We start from the raw sequence: 16,937 nt of genomic DNA, 5'->3' as shown, positions 1-16,937 counted from the left end.
ATGCACACTCCGGGTCAATACAGTTATCGAAAAACTCTCATCTCATTTTCTCCTCCAACTTTAAAATCATCCTACATCACTGTTTTGACCTGTTTTGTAAAGGGTGTTTGACCTTCTTTACGTTGTAAACACTGAGTTGGTACTTCTGAAGCGATCTGACCTGGATTACACAGAGTACTCATGCGCATGGCAGAGCTAGACAAGACAAGCATTTGAGGTTAAAAAGTATATGCTTTTTTTTTTTTTTTTTTTTTTTTTTTAGAAAACGACAGATTGTTTCCCTAGATAAGACCCTTCTTTGGCCTTTTGAAGCTGCATTTAAACTACATTTTGGAAGTTCAAACTCGCGAGCACCATAGAAGTCCACTATATGGAGATAATTCCTGAAATGTTTTCCTCAAACAACAACTGAATAAATGACTGAAGATAGAAAGACATGAACATTTTGGATGACAAGGGGGTGGGTATATTATCTGTAATTTTTTGTTCTGGAAGTGAACTACTCCTTTAACATGTATTGCATTAAAATCAAATAACAAGAGGAACATCGCCCAGTGAAGTAAAAGAAGAAATTTTTCTGTTAGAAATGTACTCGAGTTAAAGTAAAAGTACCCACCTTTAATTCTACTCTTAAAAATATGAATTTTTTTCAAAAATGTACTCAATTAATGTAACAGAGTAAATGTACTTTGTCTGAAAAAAAGTCAATACTGTGGCATATGCATTGCAATTTGAGAAGTCACATTGTGAAATATAAAGGGATTGAACTGCAGAAAAGACACAATTTTACAATAAATAAAGTTGCAGTTACAAGATATAAATCCATACTGTGAGATATAAAGTTTCAGAAAGTTACCGTTTTAATAAAAATTAATGTCTATATTGCGAGAAAGTCACAATGGTGAGATATACAGTTGCAACTGTAAAAATTAAGTCAGTTATAAGTAGTCATATTGGGGCATATAAATCTAAATAAACCAAAATAAAACTTTTTTAAAATGAAAAACCTTTGTGTCTAAGTGATCACTGATACACTGTAAAAAAAAAAAAAAGTGTAATTTTAATTTTAAAGATGCTACAGAAAAAAAACAACAAACAAACTGTTAATAGGTTAACACTAAGTTCATATACTATTTACAGGGAACAACTAGAAAAGATCTAACCAGACATTTCATGTAATTTAACATTAAAATGCTAATTGTACAGTTTTTAGAAGTAAAACTGAACAAATCAACATATAATTTACAGTCAAAGTCTGTAAACTGATATTCCCAGAATTATTAAGAAGTATTAAAGGTACAAGATTTTAGTAGCAGTGTGCATTGTTAAATTTATTGGTTTACATTCAAATTTTCTTGTTGTAAATCACAGTTTTATACTGTAAAATTTACAATTTGTTCTATAAATGTGTTTACACGCTGTAAAAAGTTTTCACCTTTTTCAACTTAAAAACTTAAGTTCAGCAGCTGTTAAATCAACTTAAAACTACAAGTCATTTTAACTCATTACAATAAAATGAGTTATAATAACTTGTACTTTTTTTTAGTTGATTTAACTTGCTGCTAAACGCAAGTTTTTAAGTTGAAACTGGTGAAAACATTTTACAGTTCCAACGAACGCTGCCAAAATTTTTAATTATAAGATTTATTATCTGTTAAGCATTGTATAATAGTATTTTATACTAAGTTTAATATAAGAAAGTCTTACTGTGAAATATAAAGACACAACTGCAAGTAGTCAAAATTTTGATGTATAAAGTGACAAACTCACAATCACAAGAAATAAAGCCACGTTGTGAAATATTAAGTCGCAATTCTGAAAATTAAGTGAAATTTTTGAGATTTAAAGTTGCAAATATAAGAATTGAAGTCTGTTTTATATGAAATTGCCACAATTGTGACAGTTACACTTGTGAGAAAAAAAAAATCTCAATTGTCAGATGTAAAGTTGTTTTTTGTTGTTGTTGATGCTGCTAAAAGAAAAGAAAATATCACTAATTAGTCCTGTGTATCCCAGCATAATCCTCAAGTCTTCTAGCTAACCTAAAGTAATGCGAGCAAGCACATTAAAGTAATTACGCCAAAGCGATGGTATTTTTATGGGGTTTTAAAAAGATCCACTAATGACTGCCGTCGAAGCGGCTAATAGCCGCGCTCACCTCGTGTTCCATTGAAGAAGAGCGTTTGTCTGCGTGGGTTCTGGATGACCACGATTGAGCCATCGTAGTTCTGGAGACGACAGGAGATCTGGGCCGTCCCACCCTCCAGCACGGTCACGTTCTCAGCCTGCACGGCCTGCCCCCGTGCTGAAACAAAGAGGGGTAACAAAGTTAACGCCAAATTCTCATTTGAAATAAATGATTTATAAAGATATTTTTGATGGACAGGAGGCAAGATGGCACTCGGAACAATTTTGAAGATAGAAATACCTCCGTGACCAATTAACACCTCGCTCACGTAACTACCTTTGTGCTTAGAAGTGTGAACTATGCAGAAGAGCGGGTGAAAAAAGGAAAATAATGAGAGACTGACAGATAGAAAGACACAGCGAGAGGGAGAAAAAGAAAGAAAGGGTCCTAATTAAGTGCTGGTAAGACCAATAGCATCGTTATCTTTATCCATTACTGTGGGCTGACACACTTCTCTCTTCCATCTGCTCGCTCTGACACGCACCTCGTGAAAGCGCCGGTAATGACGGCTCTTTTTTCTGGGAATGAACTTGGATCAGTCATACGCAGGGAGCACAGAACATCTAATGGCACTTTCACTGCTAAATCAAACAGCACGTCTTGGTTGAACATAACATCTACTGCATGTTCTGGGTGATGCTCATGTATTGTTGATGTTTATTTTAGAGGAGGCTGAACATGAGGTCATCACCGCTGGCCAGTGCGAACATGCTGCTGGAACCTTCAGCACATCATTAGCCGTGTTCGCTCGTGGAGAGCCTGTCTCTGCTGGCCTGTAATGATTCGCAAGCCTGACACCAAGGCACCACGTTCTTCAGCAGAACTGACTCTATCTGATGACATCACAACAGATCACTAGGGGAAAAGTGTCACATCGGCTGATTCGCTGAGACCTGTCTTCAACATCGCTCCACTCACATAGCTAGGACAAGACGCCTGACATTCTCAGACTGACATGTTACAGACATGCTGTACGACAGGAAGTCCGCATACAGCTTGAGCTGGGAACAGGTGATGGAGTATTGTGTAGGTGACTCATTTCACACTATAACATAATAATGTGGGGAAGGTGAAGAGTGTTTCTTCATCTACAGGCACTTATGTTCCAAGGGCTGATTTGATAATAACACTTTAAAAAAATGGTTTTGGAAACTTTTCTTCACAAACTTCTAATTTGTTTCTGCATTTACTTTATTTTTACAGATTAAAAGTGTCTTGAAAACTTTTATTCATTTGTTTCTGCAATTATTTTCATTTTGCTACTTGTCAAAAGCCTTTAATTTATTATTATTTTATGGATTATGAAAATTACACTCTTAAAAATAAAGGTGCTTAAAAAGGTTCTTCAAGCGATGCCATAGAAGAACCTTTTTTAAGGTTCTTTAAAGAACCATTTCTTACCTTTTTATAATCTGAAGAACCACAGGAAAGGTTCTTTAGATGTTAAAGGTTCTTTATGGAACCATTTAGACAAAAAGATTCTTCTATGGCATCGTGAAGCACCTTTATTTTTAAGAATGTATGCAATTGTGTTCTAAGGGTTATTTATTATAATTAACATTTTGCAATTTTTCCTTTTTATTTTATTTAAAGATCACATTAAAACTGTCTTGGAAACTTTTCTCCACAAATTTCTAATTTGTTTTTGCATTTACTTTATTTTTACAGATCAAAACTGTCTTGGAAACTTTTATTCATTTGTTTCTGCAATTATTTTCCTCTTGCTACTTGTCAAAAGCTTTTTAATGTATAGATGTTTATTTTTTTTTATGGACTATGAAAATTATGCAACTGTGTTCTAAGGGTTGATTTTTATTATAATTAACATTTTGCAATTTTTTTCCTTTTTATTTTATTTAAAGATCACATTAAAACTGTCTTGGAAACTTTTCTCCACAAATTTCTAATTTGTTTTTGCATTTACTTTATTTTTACAGATCAAAACTGTCTTGGAAACTTTTATTCATTTGTTTCTGCAATTATTTTCCTTTTGCTACTTGTCAAAAGCTTTTTAATGTATAGATGTTTATTTTTTTATGGACTATGAAAATTATGCAATTGTGTTCTAAGGGTTGATTTTTATTATAATTAACATTTTGCAATTTTTTTCCTTTTTATGTAATATAAAGATCACATTAAAACTGTCTTGGAGACTTAGTTACAAATTTTTAATTTGTTCCTGAATTTATTAAAAAAAAAAATCCAGATCAGAACTGTCTAAAAAACTTTTAAATCCCCAATTTCTAATGTGTTTCTGATTCTATTTTTATTTAGCTACTTTTCAAAAGCCTTTTATGTATAGAAGTTTATTTATTTATTTTTTTGTAGTTTTGAAAATCCATCCAAATTTATTTTAATATAATTTTAACTGTCATAACCTAAAAAAAGTTAACTATTCATAAATCATTCTAATATTTATTGTGAGAATATTATATCAAATTTTACTCAAATTACAACTGTCACTCAGTGTCATTTCCAACATAACCAACAATTTTGCTACTAGTAAAGTTGGAGTACTTATTTACTACTTTTTAATATAATGGCCATACTAAAACTTTTATATTAAAACTTAATATGATGGTCATACTGGAACTTTTTCCCACAAATTCCTAATTTAGTTTTGCATTTATTCCATTTATTCCATTTTCTAAACTGTTTCGGAAACTTTTACTCACCAATTGTGTAATTTGTTTCTGCAATTATTTTTATTTTGCTACTTTTCAAAAACCTTTTATGTAACTTATCATCAAAAATTATTCAAATTTATTTTAATATAATTCTAACTGTCATAACCTAAAAAAGTGAACCAGTCAAATATTATTTTAATATTTATTGTGAGAAAATTATATAATTAAAAAAAAATTAATAAATAAATTACAACTATCCCTCAGTTTTATTTTCATCATAACAAACAACTTCTTTTTCCACTAGTAAAATTAGAGTAGTTGTTTACCACTTTTTTATATGACTGTCATTTTAAAACTGTCTTGGAAACTTTTTCCCATTAATTCTAATTTATTTGTGCATTTATTTCATTTTACAGATCAAAACTCTCTTGAAAACTATTACTCACCAATTTATAATTTGTTCCTGCAGTTATTTTGCTAAGGCTTTTATGTATACATGCTTATTATTTTATAGACTATGAAAATTACGCAGTTATGTTCTAAGGGTTTATTTTTATTACACCTAACATTTTCCTCTTCTCTTTATATAAAAATCACATTAAAACTGTCTTGGAAACTTTCCTCACAAATTTGTTTCTGCATTTTATTTTGCAAATTCAAAAGCCTTTTACTGTATGTAGAGATGTTTATTATTTTATAGACTATAAGAGAACCATATGTAATTTAAACCATCATAACCTAAAAAATTTAATTAGTCATAAATCATTTCAATATTTATTGTAAAAATATATATTTTTTATTTTATCACTAATAAAGTTAGTGTACTTATTTACCACTTTTTTATATGAGGGTCATATTAAAACTTTTTCCCATAAATTCATAATTTACTTTCGCATTTATTTTCTTTGGCTACATAAAAACATTACACTTATTTGAATATTATTTTAACTATTATTATAGGAAAAAGTGAAATAACTGAATAGTTTTAATATTTATTAAGAGAAAATATCAATTTATACTCAAATTACAACTGTAATATTTTGTCAAGGAGACAACAGTGTCAGTAAAGAGCTTGAGATAAAACATGAAACAGAAAAATAGACAAATATCAACTATGAACAATAAGTTTACTAAGTGTTATTCCCAATCAAACCACACTTTCATCAAATTATGTACACGTGTTCATTGTGTGTTTATGCAACATGAAATACTAGCTACGAAGATGGTGTTTTATATATGTTCGAAAAAATTATTTCCACCACAGTGCAATGCATGGATCAATGCATTATTTGAAATGAGATGGAAATGACAGTGTGCTGAAAATAGTTTTCATGACTTTTTCTCCAATGCATGCTTATCCAATACTGTACCATTGCTAGTGTACAAACGAACAACACCAGTGAAACTTTTTCCCTTCGTTTGGTGAAGGAGAGTGAAGCTGACCTCCAAACATTTCATCAGGACATTCTGGTTCCAGACTAGAGGTAAAACATCTCTTGGAGGAACAATTAGGATTATTACGAGGTTTTTGCTGAAAAGAGCCAAAAGACAATGTTCAGGAGGGAAATAAAGGAGAGTCCATAAAAGCGCTAGACGGCATCCTCCGTCACCCGTTGGCCCGCTCGTCTGGCTTCATTTAAATTTAATCCTGTCAAGCTCGATCCATCTCAGAGTACCCTTGTCTTAAATTCAGCGTGGAGGGAGAGCGGGTTAATAAAACATTGACAGGTGAGGTATTGAGCTGAAATCAAGAGGCGAGAACAGGGAAGAAAACGCGAGACAGTGACTGAGGACGTCCTGAAATTTCGCACAATTGCCATTGTAATTGTAGCCATTACTATTTCTGTCCTCCGCATCAATATTGTGATTCATATCACGACAATCGGCACCACCATTGCTATCCCAATTATTATTCTAATGACTGTTATTACTCAGCACTCGGGCGTCCGCAGACTTGGCCGCCATTGTTTTAATGGCTCCTAATTGTTCCAACAGCACTATACATCAAGAGAAGGTCTGTGAATGCATGGGAGGCAATTAAAAACCTAATTCAAACCTAACAGAACTCAAACAAGTGTGGCCAAATTCCCAACAAAAGTAGCTAAATGTGTTTGATTGAGAAGTCAAACAAAACACGGCTAATTGAGCATCCGTTAAATGCACTCTGCCGCACGCCAGCTGTCTCCTCTTCATGTAAATGACCAAAATGCAGGGACACGAACGGGAAAACAAATGGCACGGAGGGAGGGGAGCGCGCCGTGACGCCAAACACGCCGTTCGAGAAAACTCGCCAACTCGCTGACGGGGGTGGAAAGACACAGAACGAGATGCAGAGGGAGGTACGAGGCTGGAGAAAGACAGCTGCGGGTTTTGGACACTTTCGCAGCTGCCAGGAAAATAGCGGAGGGGCGGCCGAGTCCGCCACACAAGCTTGAGCATTACAACTTGCGTGGGAGTTGTTTGCAGTCCTATCTGCATTGTGGGCACGCAAGTTTATGAGCACCGACGGCAGGGCGAAAAAACAAGAAGAAACCGCAGATGGGTTCATCTTGACCCTATTAGAATCAAACCATAATAAAATACACAACATGCTCACAATTGGATTAGGTGTGAAAGCGAGGAGATCGATAACAGGCCGGCGTACTGATGCTACCAGAGGCAAATAAATAAAGTGGGGTGGTGGAGGTGGTGGTGGGACGTGGAGGAGAACTTCAAGATTTGGCCAGAGGAGGGCGACGTATCAATACACACTAACTGTGCAAATCCTTATCCTGAAGAAGAGGTAGATTAAAAAAATAAATAAACAAGGTGAGTTATTAAATAAGTAATGAGTTTATGAAACATAAATAATGGAGTTATATAAATAGAGAGATATAAATAATAAAGACTCCATATAAATTAATCTAAACAACAAGAAATTTTAATAGCATCATAGCAGTTTAATAGGAAGATTGGAAAAGTTTACACGCTTGATCATAAACTGAATGATTAATAATGACTTTTTATCCAAACTTAAACATTTGTGAGATTTATTCCATGTAAAAAAAAAATATTGGATATAACGTATCTGTCATTGTGTAACAATGAACTGAGAATCTGTTTATCTGTTTAACAGAGAATATGTTGACACTATTATTCACTTAGATTTCTACATTAACAATTTTTTAAAATTGTAAATAGACTCTTGGTGTTTGATAAGTTTACAATAAGTAGGGTGTCATTTTACCCGTTCGTAAAGGAACAGTGCACCCACACTCTAAAAAAAGGTTATTTTTGTTGGGTAATTTCTAGTATTTTTACCCAGGTGCCAGGTCATTTTTAATGCTGGGTTATTTTTTCTACCCAAACGCAGTACAGTCTACGCCAAACTGAGTTACAGTCGGTCAGAGAGCATGATTTTTGAGTCCTCTACAGGAGAGAGCGGTTCTCAGCCCTGCCGATTTGCACTGCTTCAGAGAAATAAAGGTTTGTATACATTTTATTTTATTTGTAAAGTCTTTACTGTGCTGTAAATTGTATTATTTTATGCAACGCAACATAAGGATGAGATGTCCTGCATCAGCAGCGGTTGTTTCGCACGATGGAAACGCCTTTTGCCTTGCATAAATCTAATGTCAGTACTGTTTATGGGCAGTTTTTGGAGTCAGTCATGGCATCTATGAGTGAAACACAAGGCCGCAGTCTGAAGTTCGCAGTTTACCCGGCGAACAGCAGCCCTTCACCAGCTCAGATTTCTGCGACACAGCATGAGAATTAGTGCTATTTCAGTTAAAAGTGATTACAGAGAACGGTTGAATACACTAAAAATTCAATTCTACTTTTAAATGTTACATTTCTTTGTCTAAAATTATTGTTAAATGAGTTTAAATGTATGTAATATTTTAAACTATACTGTATTCACCCAAATAAATTCAATTTGTCTTGTATTTTGTCAATGTGTTCTTGTTTAATAATAAATGTTCATCTTTTGATTATTGCTGTTGCTTCTAAAAATTCTGTGTGTGTTTTTATAAGTTCATTTTAAACCAGCAATATAATAATTTTTAAACAACAGTTGACTTAAATAAAATAACCCAGCATGTTCGGCAAAAACATTTAACGCAACCAGCTGGGTCAAAATAATCCAGCATGTGTTCTGTCCAATATTTATCCAGCGCTGGGTTGCCAAATAACCCAAGTTGGGTTGTTTTTAACCCAGCATTTTTTAGAGTGCAAAAACCAAACCTGACTTATATTGTCGTCTGCAGAACACACACACACACACAAATATATTCTCAAGAACATCTGAACTGTTTTTACCCATTCATTGAAGTAAATGGGATCTAAAACAACAGCTTTGAACTCGAATAACTTCCAACATGAGGGTGAGCAAACAACAATCGGGTTTCCATCTAGAGTTGCAAATTTAACTTATGCGCAAAAATTGGAATATCGCATAAAACACTGTTTCCATCCAACAAGTCAAAGAGAAAAAAATCGTCACTTCCTGATAAACTGACACTATATATTAGAAAAGAAAAGAAGAAGAAGCCACTGAATGGAGTAATTTTCATATATAATAAATTACTTTTTCTTCAGAGCGAGCAGACGAAACAATAAATGTGATCATTTCTTTCGCAGGAGGATGCCTGCTGTTTGAGAACGCAGTTGTGTAAGACACTTCTGGGAAGCTATTATACAGAAATACTTTGACGACAGACCTTGCTCAGGCATTTTAGAATGACCATAACATTTCAGATGCTGTGGAATGAGATAACCCTTTTTCGGACAAGTCAAAAATCACCTCAAGCGAGCGTAAAAACATTTTTGCGAACTAAAGGATTTTTATTTGAAATGTGGCATTTCCATCACTCGTTTCTGACGCGATACTTCAAAATGCGCATAAAAACAGGGTGATTTAAACATAGCTAATGACAAAATCTGCAGTTTTATGTGAGCTGTCCCTTTAAGGCAGGGCAACTTTTCCCTACTAAGAAAGCAGCTGTGAATTATGAAGGTGAGTTCAATTCAGTGAGTTGGTAGAAGGCCAGATCCAGAGAAGGCGTATGAGCAACTACCCTGCTTGAGATTAACTAACTGAATTGCAGCGTACAGTGGAACCACTAGACGCCCTCACATACACACAGAACAGAACGTAGTCATACACACACACATTTATAATTCTCAAATGATTAGCAGACAACCAGGCAGAGATGAGGATATCCTAAGAGATCCACGTCAAAGTTTAACAATACTAGTGCTGTTGAGACATTAAGACGTCCTTTGATTCTTTCCTTTAATCCAATTTCATTTCAGTCTGTCTGCTTCGCTCTGTGAGCACCTGATATCTTCGTAACTCATGAGTCACTCATCACTGTTTTATTTTTCCAACCATGATTCTCCACAACCTGAAACTCCCAGACATCACCTAACCTGACATCTCCTGTAATCAGTGAGCAAGCATCTTTGGCAGAAAAGCTGACGGACTGAGATTCCCTGCTTCTATCTTTATATATCTCTTCCTTTCACTCTGTGGTCTAAAATTAAAACTATCTCTCTGAAGAATCTCGCTCTCTGCCAATCATACGTGGTTAAAAAAACATTTGCGCCATAAATAAAACATAATCCCTTGCAAATCCCCCTCGTCTTTTTTATCTCAATCTGTCACTCTCTTATTCTTGGTGTTTCCCAGTTCCATCTCCCTCAGCACCTTGTCTTTTCTCCAATCCGGCATATTTCTATCCCCTGCCCTTCTTTTCTTTGTTCTTTTCTTTTCTTGTCTCTAAAACTCATAATTCCCTCTCCTACCGCACGCTTTTCCCCGCTAATCTCATTCCATTCTGCTTTCACACCTACACAGACTCCCCCACCTCCTCCTTAACATCAAACCCGGTCTCTTTCCTTCATTTTCCCCTCGTTGTTCTTGTCTCCAGCCCCTTAACCCTCACTCTAAGCTCCCTTTTCCTCTATAACCGGCTTCATCCGTCACTTGCTTCCTTGTAACCTTCCCTAACTTTTCCTCCGTGTCTCTTCTATTTTACATTTCCTTAACTTTTCTCCTCTTTATCTCCCCACTATGGATTCCTCATCATCTCTTTGGTGTTTCTCCCGCTCTCTCTTTGCTATCTCTCCGGCAAGGGGCCTGTTTATTTCCATCTCTCTCTCCTTCAGAAATGTGATTTGTTCTGCAGCTCAGGCTCGCGGTATAATCATCCTGCTTTGTCCGGGCGGGCGAGAGAGAGCGGGAGAGAGGAGGAGCGGAGGGAAAAGGGGAAGGAGGGAGTGAAAAGGACATGCAAAAAGCGAAGAGAGGAGAAAATGGACTGAACATCCATCTCTTGTCTCTTTGTTCTACTCGTCTAATTACATCCATGTTCTTGCCTTCATATATTCACTTTCAGCCGTATCCCTATTCTAAAGCCGCACAGTACAAAACGAATAGTTTGCAGAATTTAAAAAAAAATAATAATAATGAAGGACATGCAAATGGCTTTCCTGAATGCATTTACTTAATTAACTTAAGTAATTATTTTAAGCAAATGTCTTGACTGAACTGGAAATGTCAAACCGCCGTGACTTAAAATCTGCCATCATTGTAATAATTGGCTATTTAGATTGAAAGATCATGCAGTAATTTCTTCCCTCATTAAATAGTTTAACACAAAGAACTGAAAATACTTTTTTTTTTTTTTAGATAAATACTCCAGACATTTTAGTCGCCTAATAAAAGAAGTTTTATTTTAATATGGAGCAGGTTTACCATTTCACCATTTTGAGATCACATGACCAGCTGAAAAATACTTAGTTTAGTCCTGTAACCGCACTGTTAATGGACAATTTTACTTTTGGAATCAAATTTGATACATCCACACCACTAGGTGTCAGTAAAAGCTCAAAACAATAACACTGACAAAACGTTACTGTTTCAAGCTTATGTATCAATGCTAATTGTTTCCTCTATTTCCATTGCTTTAAAGGGGACGTCACATGCAAAATTTACTTTTTCAAGGGAATGTCTTGTATGAACCAGCCTACAATGATAAAAATCTATTTAATTCTTCTTTTAATCCTCAAAAATCCCAAACAGCCTCTGTTATCAAACTGTTTTGATTTTCTAAACAGTATGATGTCATATTGCTCAAGCTCCGCCTACGACCACTGATGGGCTGTCCCGTACTAGCATATTTCCACCCTCAACCAGTTATATGTTGCCCGCCATTTTTTCCACACTCTAGCAGCTGTAGCAACAATAATGCATCAACCATGTAGTTTATGAATTACATAAGGTTATTCTGTCACTCATAAACATAGTCTGATAGCCCCTCCCCCTTCTCTACGTAATTAAAGCTACGACAGTTGAGCGTATGAAGTGTTCAACATTTCACACCTCATCATCTGATGCATCGTCTGGGTATTTAAAGGGCACTTTTAATTTTTGGAATTTTCAGTGTGAACACACTACTTACACTATTTATACTACAAATTGTTATAGAATAGTACATAAGTACACGATTTGGCACACACCTATTGTCTCGTAAGCAATGCAGGTGTTTTGTAGTTGAATGTACAGTAAAAATGAACATGAGGGTCTTCATTTTCACTGAGGATGCAGTGGATTAGTTTTGGTTTTGATGGTAACGCGCCACCGTATACACAAAAAAAACAGAAGCAAGAGCCGGAGTGAGCAGTAGCTCATTATCATTTAAAGAGACGTGCGCAAAAATGGGTTGCTGTGAATGGAGCTGTTTTTGACAAGGTAAAAAGGGTGTTGTTTTACACAACCATTGAGGAATTTTAACCAAAGTATGTTGCAGAAATTTCATGAAAAAACCCTGAAGAATCATACCAACTTGTGGAAAATGGGTGTCTGAGAAATATCACAAAACGTTGATAATATACTAATCATATCTGACTGCATTAAGGTGCACGCCATTAACTGCTAAAGCGTGACGTGCGCTATGAAGGACCGTAAGCAGAACATATTGCTAGGTGCTATTTAAACAAAATTTGCTTTTGCATTGACAAAGATGCGACGTAAGAAGTGGAATGGAAAAAAAAAAAATGCAAGGAGACGTGAGCTGAACTTCTTTTGACTTGAGCGCAGTGTTTTTAGAATGCAGTTTCATGCACGAGACACAAGTGTGACAGTCAAATTTGTAAATCAAGCACATTTACACAGAGAAACAATGGAAAAGCCACGCAGCTGAATGCAAAAACCTGTACAGAACTACTACTGTATGTTTGATACTTCATATTTGCATGGTGACAGGCTAAAAGCTGCTGTGCCTTGACTTTTAAGACTTTTTTCTTATATTGTTTCTGAACATATATCTTTATGACAAGTTGGTATAATGTGGGAAGGTAAGATATTTAAGTGATTTGTTTTATATTTTAACCATGTTTAAAACTACATGTGTCGTGGACTTGGAACAGAACTTGAATCATGTTGCAGTTACATTTTTAGACTGACTGGCTCAACTGAAAAATTGAAAATCAAAATCAAGTCACACAGCCCTACTTAGATCCCAGCGTTCTTCAAAATATTATTTTATGTCTCACAGTTGAAAGTAAGTCATGCAGGTTTGGAACAACTTAAATTGACACAATTTTCATTTCTGGTAAACTATTCCTTTACGGAAAAAAGGAATCAAAAGAAATTCTCCGGTTATTTTCTTACATGTATTTACTGATCATTTCTAAAGTGTGTCCTGAAGCTCCAAGTATTTTTTTTATCCACTGTTTCATTGTCTGTTCATCATGTTTATTCTTTCATTCCCTCATGCATCGGCCCATCTGTGATTTCTTGTTCCTGTTCTCCCTTATCTCTTCCTCTCACCATAACCGCTGCATTCTCTTTCTTTTGACCTTCATGTTTTACGCTCCTCTTTTCTATCACCATATTTCAGTCATATCACTCTCTCCTCACTCCATTTCATCCCCCCTTCATCCATCCATTCACTTCTCTAGGCTGCTTCCTTCAGGATATTCTGTCCCTGATATCCTTGTTTTCTTGATGTGTGTGTGTGTGTGTGTGTGGACATTTGTTTGTTTTTAGAGCAGTGCGGAGACCCCTGTGTCTTTCTGACACGCTGTTTTAAAGCACTGCAGAGACATTTACACTCGGGCATAACAAAGGGGGCTTACGGGAAATTTACAGGGCAATTACACCAGGCTAGCCTGGGAGAGTTAGCCTACGGCCAGCGCAGAAATCCAGACCTCGCATACACACACTCATCCTGTCAACCTGGCTCCCATCCCCAACAGCATCTCACATTCAACTGCTAAAGAACAAAAAAATGCTTTACTGGCGAGAATTACATAACAGCATATTCTGCCAAGGCTAAAGACCCATTCTTTATCTCTCTCTCACTCACACACACATACACACATGCTGGTGCAGAGAATGGCTTTTTGTTGCTGAGATTATGGATATACAGCAGGGTTCAAATGTCTGAGACCACTGAAATTGCTTCTATTTAGCCTTTTTCTAATTTAATACTTTTTTCCATTACAAATTATATTATCAGCATAACAGTTCGAGTGAAACATTGAATTGAAAATTTAATTTAATGACTGTCAGAATGTCTTAGTATTTGTACTGTATGACCCCTTTTTGCTTCAATGACAGCAGCACTCAGATCGCATGAACTCCACAAGTTTGTGTAAAACCTGACGGTCATATTCTCCAGAATTATTCAAAGCACAAATTCTGCTTCACTAGACAAACATCTGACATTCTGTACAAAGGAGTTACAGAATAAAAGTCAAACTTTTTTTTTATTGGTGACACAGATAGTGCACTTACGTCGGCAAGATGTCTGTTAAAGATCACTTGATCTGGAAAGCATCCGCTGTGTACAAACATCTGACAGACATCTGTAAGATGTCAGTTTTACATACATTCGAAATCATAAGCATCTTAAAGACAAATAATAGACGTCTATTTGACATCTGATAGGAAACGTCCTATAGATGTACTGCAGATGAGCAGACACTCTAAAAAAACGTCTTCCAGATGTAAATGCAGACGTCAAATAGACGTCTCTGTGATGTATGTGTGCTATCAGGGTACCCTGAATTAATACCACCCAGATAGCACACGTACGTCTGCAAGATATCTGTTAAAGATCACTTGATCTGGAAAGCATCTGCTGTGTACAAACATCTGACAGACATCTGTAAAATGTCAGTTTTACATACATTCTAAATCATAAACATCTTAAAGACATCTAATAGATGTCTATTTGACATCTGATAGGAAACATCCTATAGACGTATTACAGATGAGCAAACAATCTAACAGATACACCTTGCAGATGTAAATGCGGACGTAAAATAGACATCTCCGAGATGTATGTATGCTATCAGGGTATTGAGCAAATCTCAACTGCTTGATTGCTTGTATTGTAGTAAAACTATAAATATTATAAAGGCATACATATATTAAGATATTATAAACACTTACCTCAAGATTTTGTTTGTATTTATTTCAGGTCTGAAATATACTAAAGACTTTTGCTCCTGCTGAAAATGAGGCCCAGCACCCCAGACATGATGTTATTAAAAGGCAAAGGAAAACAGCAAGAGAACTCGGAAGTATAGACAGACTGTCATATCAACCTGAGGTAGTGAGTCACTGAGAACAAGACCAACAACGTCCTTGCTGAGCTATAAGTGCACATACTCGGGGAAAAACAGCAATTACACCATAAAATGGCCAATCTCGGTTTTCCTTGAGGTTCCTCTTGAATACGTGTTCTCTTTAACTGCAAAAGTCCCTGAGTGAATTTGAGGTTATCCTCTATAAAGCCACTGTCATATCTCCTTCCTTCATTCTTGCCTTTCTGTGTCCCTACAGAGTCTGTATTCTGGCTCACTCGTCCCGTTCTCCTCATTGTTATACTGCCGTTTCCTTCCTCCCCAGTGTTCTGCACATTTTAATGGTTGTATTAACAATTCCCTCTCAACTTCAGGCTCTTGTTTTACCACTCTCCTCTCTTCCCTTCTTTCTACAAGATGTCTGTCTTGTGTGAGTTTTCCATATGCCATTACTCTTCTTTGCTTCTTCATCTTGCCCTTCCAATGTTGACCTTTGTTTAATGAGTTATTATTCATATATGCACAAATAATCATTTTACTAGTTGGCCAAGTACTCAAATGTTCACCTTTTGTAAATAAGAGGTCGCCTACAATAACTCATTTCTGCTAGTTTCCATATGTTTAAAGGGGACATCGGATGCAAAATTCACTTTCACTACTTGGTGTTGCATATAAATGTGTCTTAGTAGTGTGTGGATACAACCAACCTACAATGATAAAAATACACTTATTCCTTTTTTGTTAATTCTGCTCTGTTTTAATTTTCTGAGCATTATGACGTCATAATGCTCAAGCCCCGCCCATGACTGCTGGCGGAATGTTCTGTATTAGCATATTTCCTACCTCAGTCATTTGTACGCTATCCTACATTTTCTCCGTGTTCAAGCTGTAGCGACAACGATGTCTTGTAAACAATGCAAGAGTTTTGTAGTTGGATGTAAACACCGCAAGCGTAACGGAAGAGAGGGGCGGGGTCAGCCGAGCTCATTAGAATTTAAATAGACATACACTAAAATGGTTTTTGACCAGGTAAAAAGAGCCACTGAGGAATTTTAACCAATTAGACCTTAACCAACTTGTGATAATGCATCCGATGTCTCCTTTAAGTCAGCTATGACATTAAAAGTAATGGAAAACGAATATGTACAATTAAACTTCCAAAATCATTATTTGGTTCACTGATAATTAAGAAGCAAAGTGTTTATCTAAAACGCTGCATCTAAATGTCGTCAATCCAATAGAATAGATTCTGTCATCATCTACCCACCCTCACGTCGCTCCAAGCTCGTATGCCCTTTTTTCTGGTGGAACACAAAAGGATCATTATCAAAATGTCAAATCTTTTCCATACGATGAAAATGCGGGTTGATCACTAGCTGTCAAGTTGGGCTGCAATTTTATTTCAGAAGAGCCTATTAGGTCGGGATTTGAACTCGGGTCTCTTTGCATGGCAAACGAAAACTCTATTCTATCCTGCATTTACATATTCAACTGGTAATTTGTAAAACAAAACAAGAAAAAGTTTGATGTATTTTCTTGCCTAA

At 35.8% G+C, this 16,937-nt stretch overlaps 1 protein-coding gene and 1 long non-coding RNA gene across 4 annotated transcripts in view; one reads left to right on the top strand and one right to left on the bottom strand.

The window, feature by feature from the left end:
• Positions 1 to 16,937, bottom strand: part of cadm4 (cell adhesion molecule 4) — a 193,073-nt gene that overhangs the window by 48,691 nt on the left and 127,445 nt on the right. For all 3 annotated transcript variants that reach the window (XM_051130780.1, XM_051130779.1, XM_051130781.1), the window contains exon 2: positions 2,159 to 2,305. In XM_051130780.1, the coding sequence (XP_050986737.1) occupies positions 2,159 to 2,305 (147 nt within the window). The remainder of the gene's footprint in view (positions 1 to 2,158; positions 2,306 to 16,937) is intronic.
• Positions 7,138 to 8,741, top strand: LOC127178126 (uncharacterized). Its single transcript, XR_007829307.1, has 3 exons — positions 7,138 to 7,623; positions 8,168 to 8,280; positions 8,450 to 8,741. It is a non-coding gene; the product is annotated as an uncharacterized LOC127178126 (long non-coding RNA).

Source organism: Labeo rohita, chromosome 16, assembly GCF_022985175.1.
Source record: "Labeo rohita strain BAU-BD-2019 chromosome 16, IGBB_LRoh.1.0, whole genome shotgun sequence".
Taxonomy (NCBI): Eukaryota; Metazoa; Chordata; class Actinopteri; order Cypriniformes; family Cyprinidae; genus Labeo; species Labeo rohita.
This window is presented reverse-complemented; position numbering and strand designations above follow the sequence as displayed.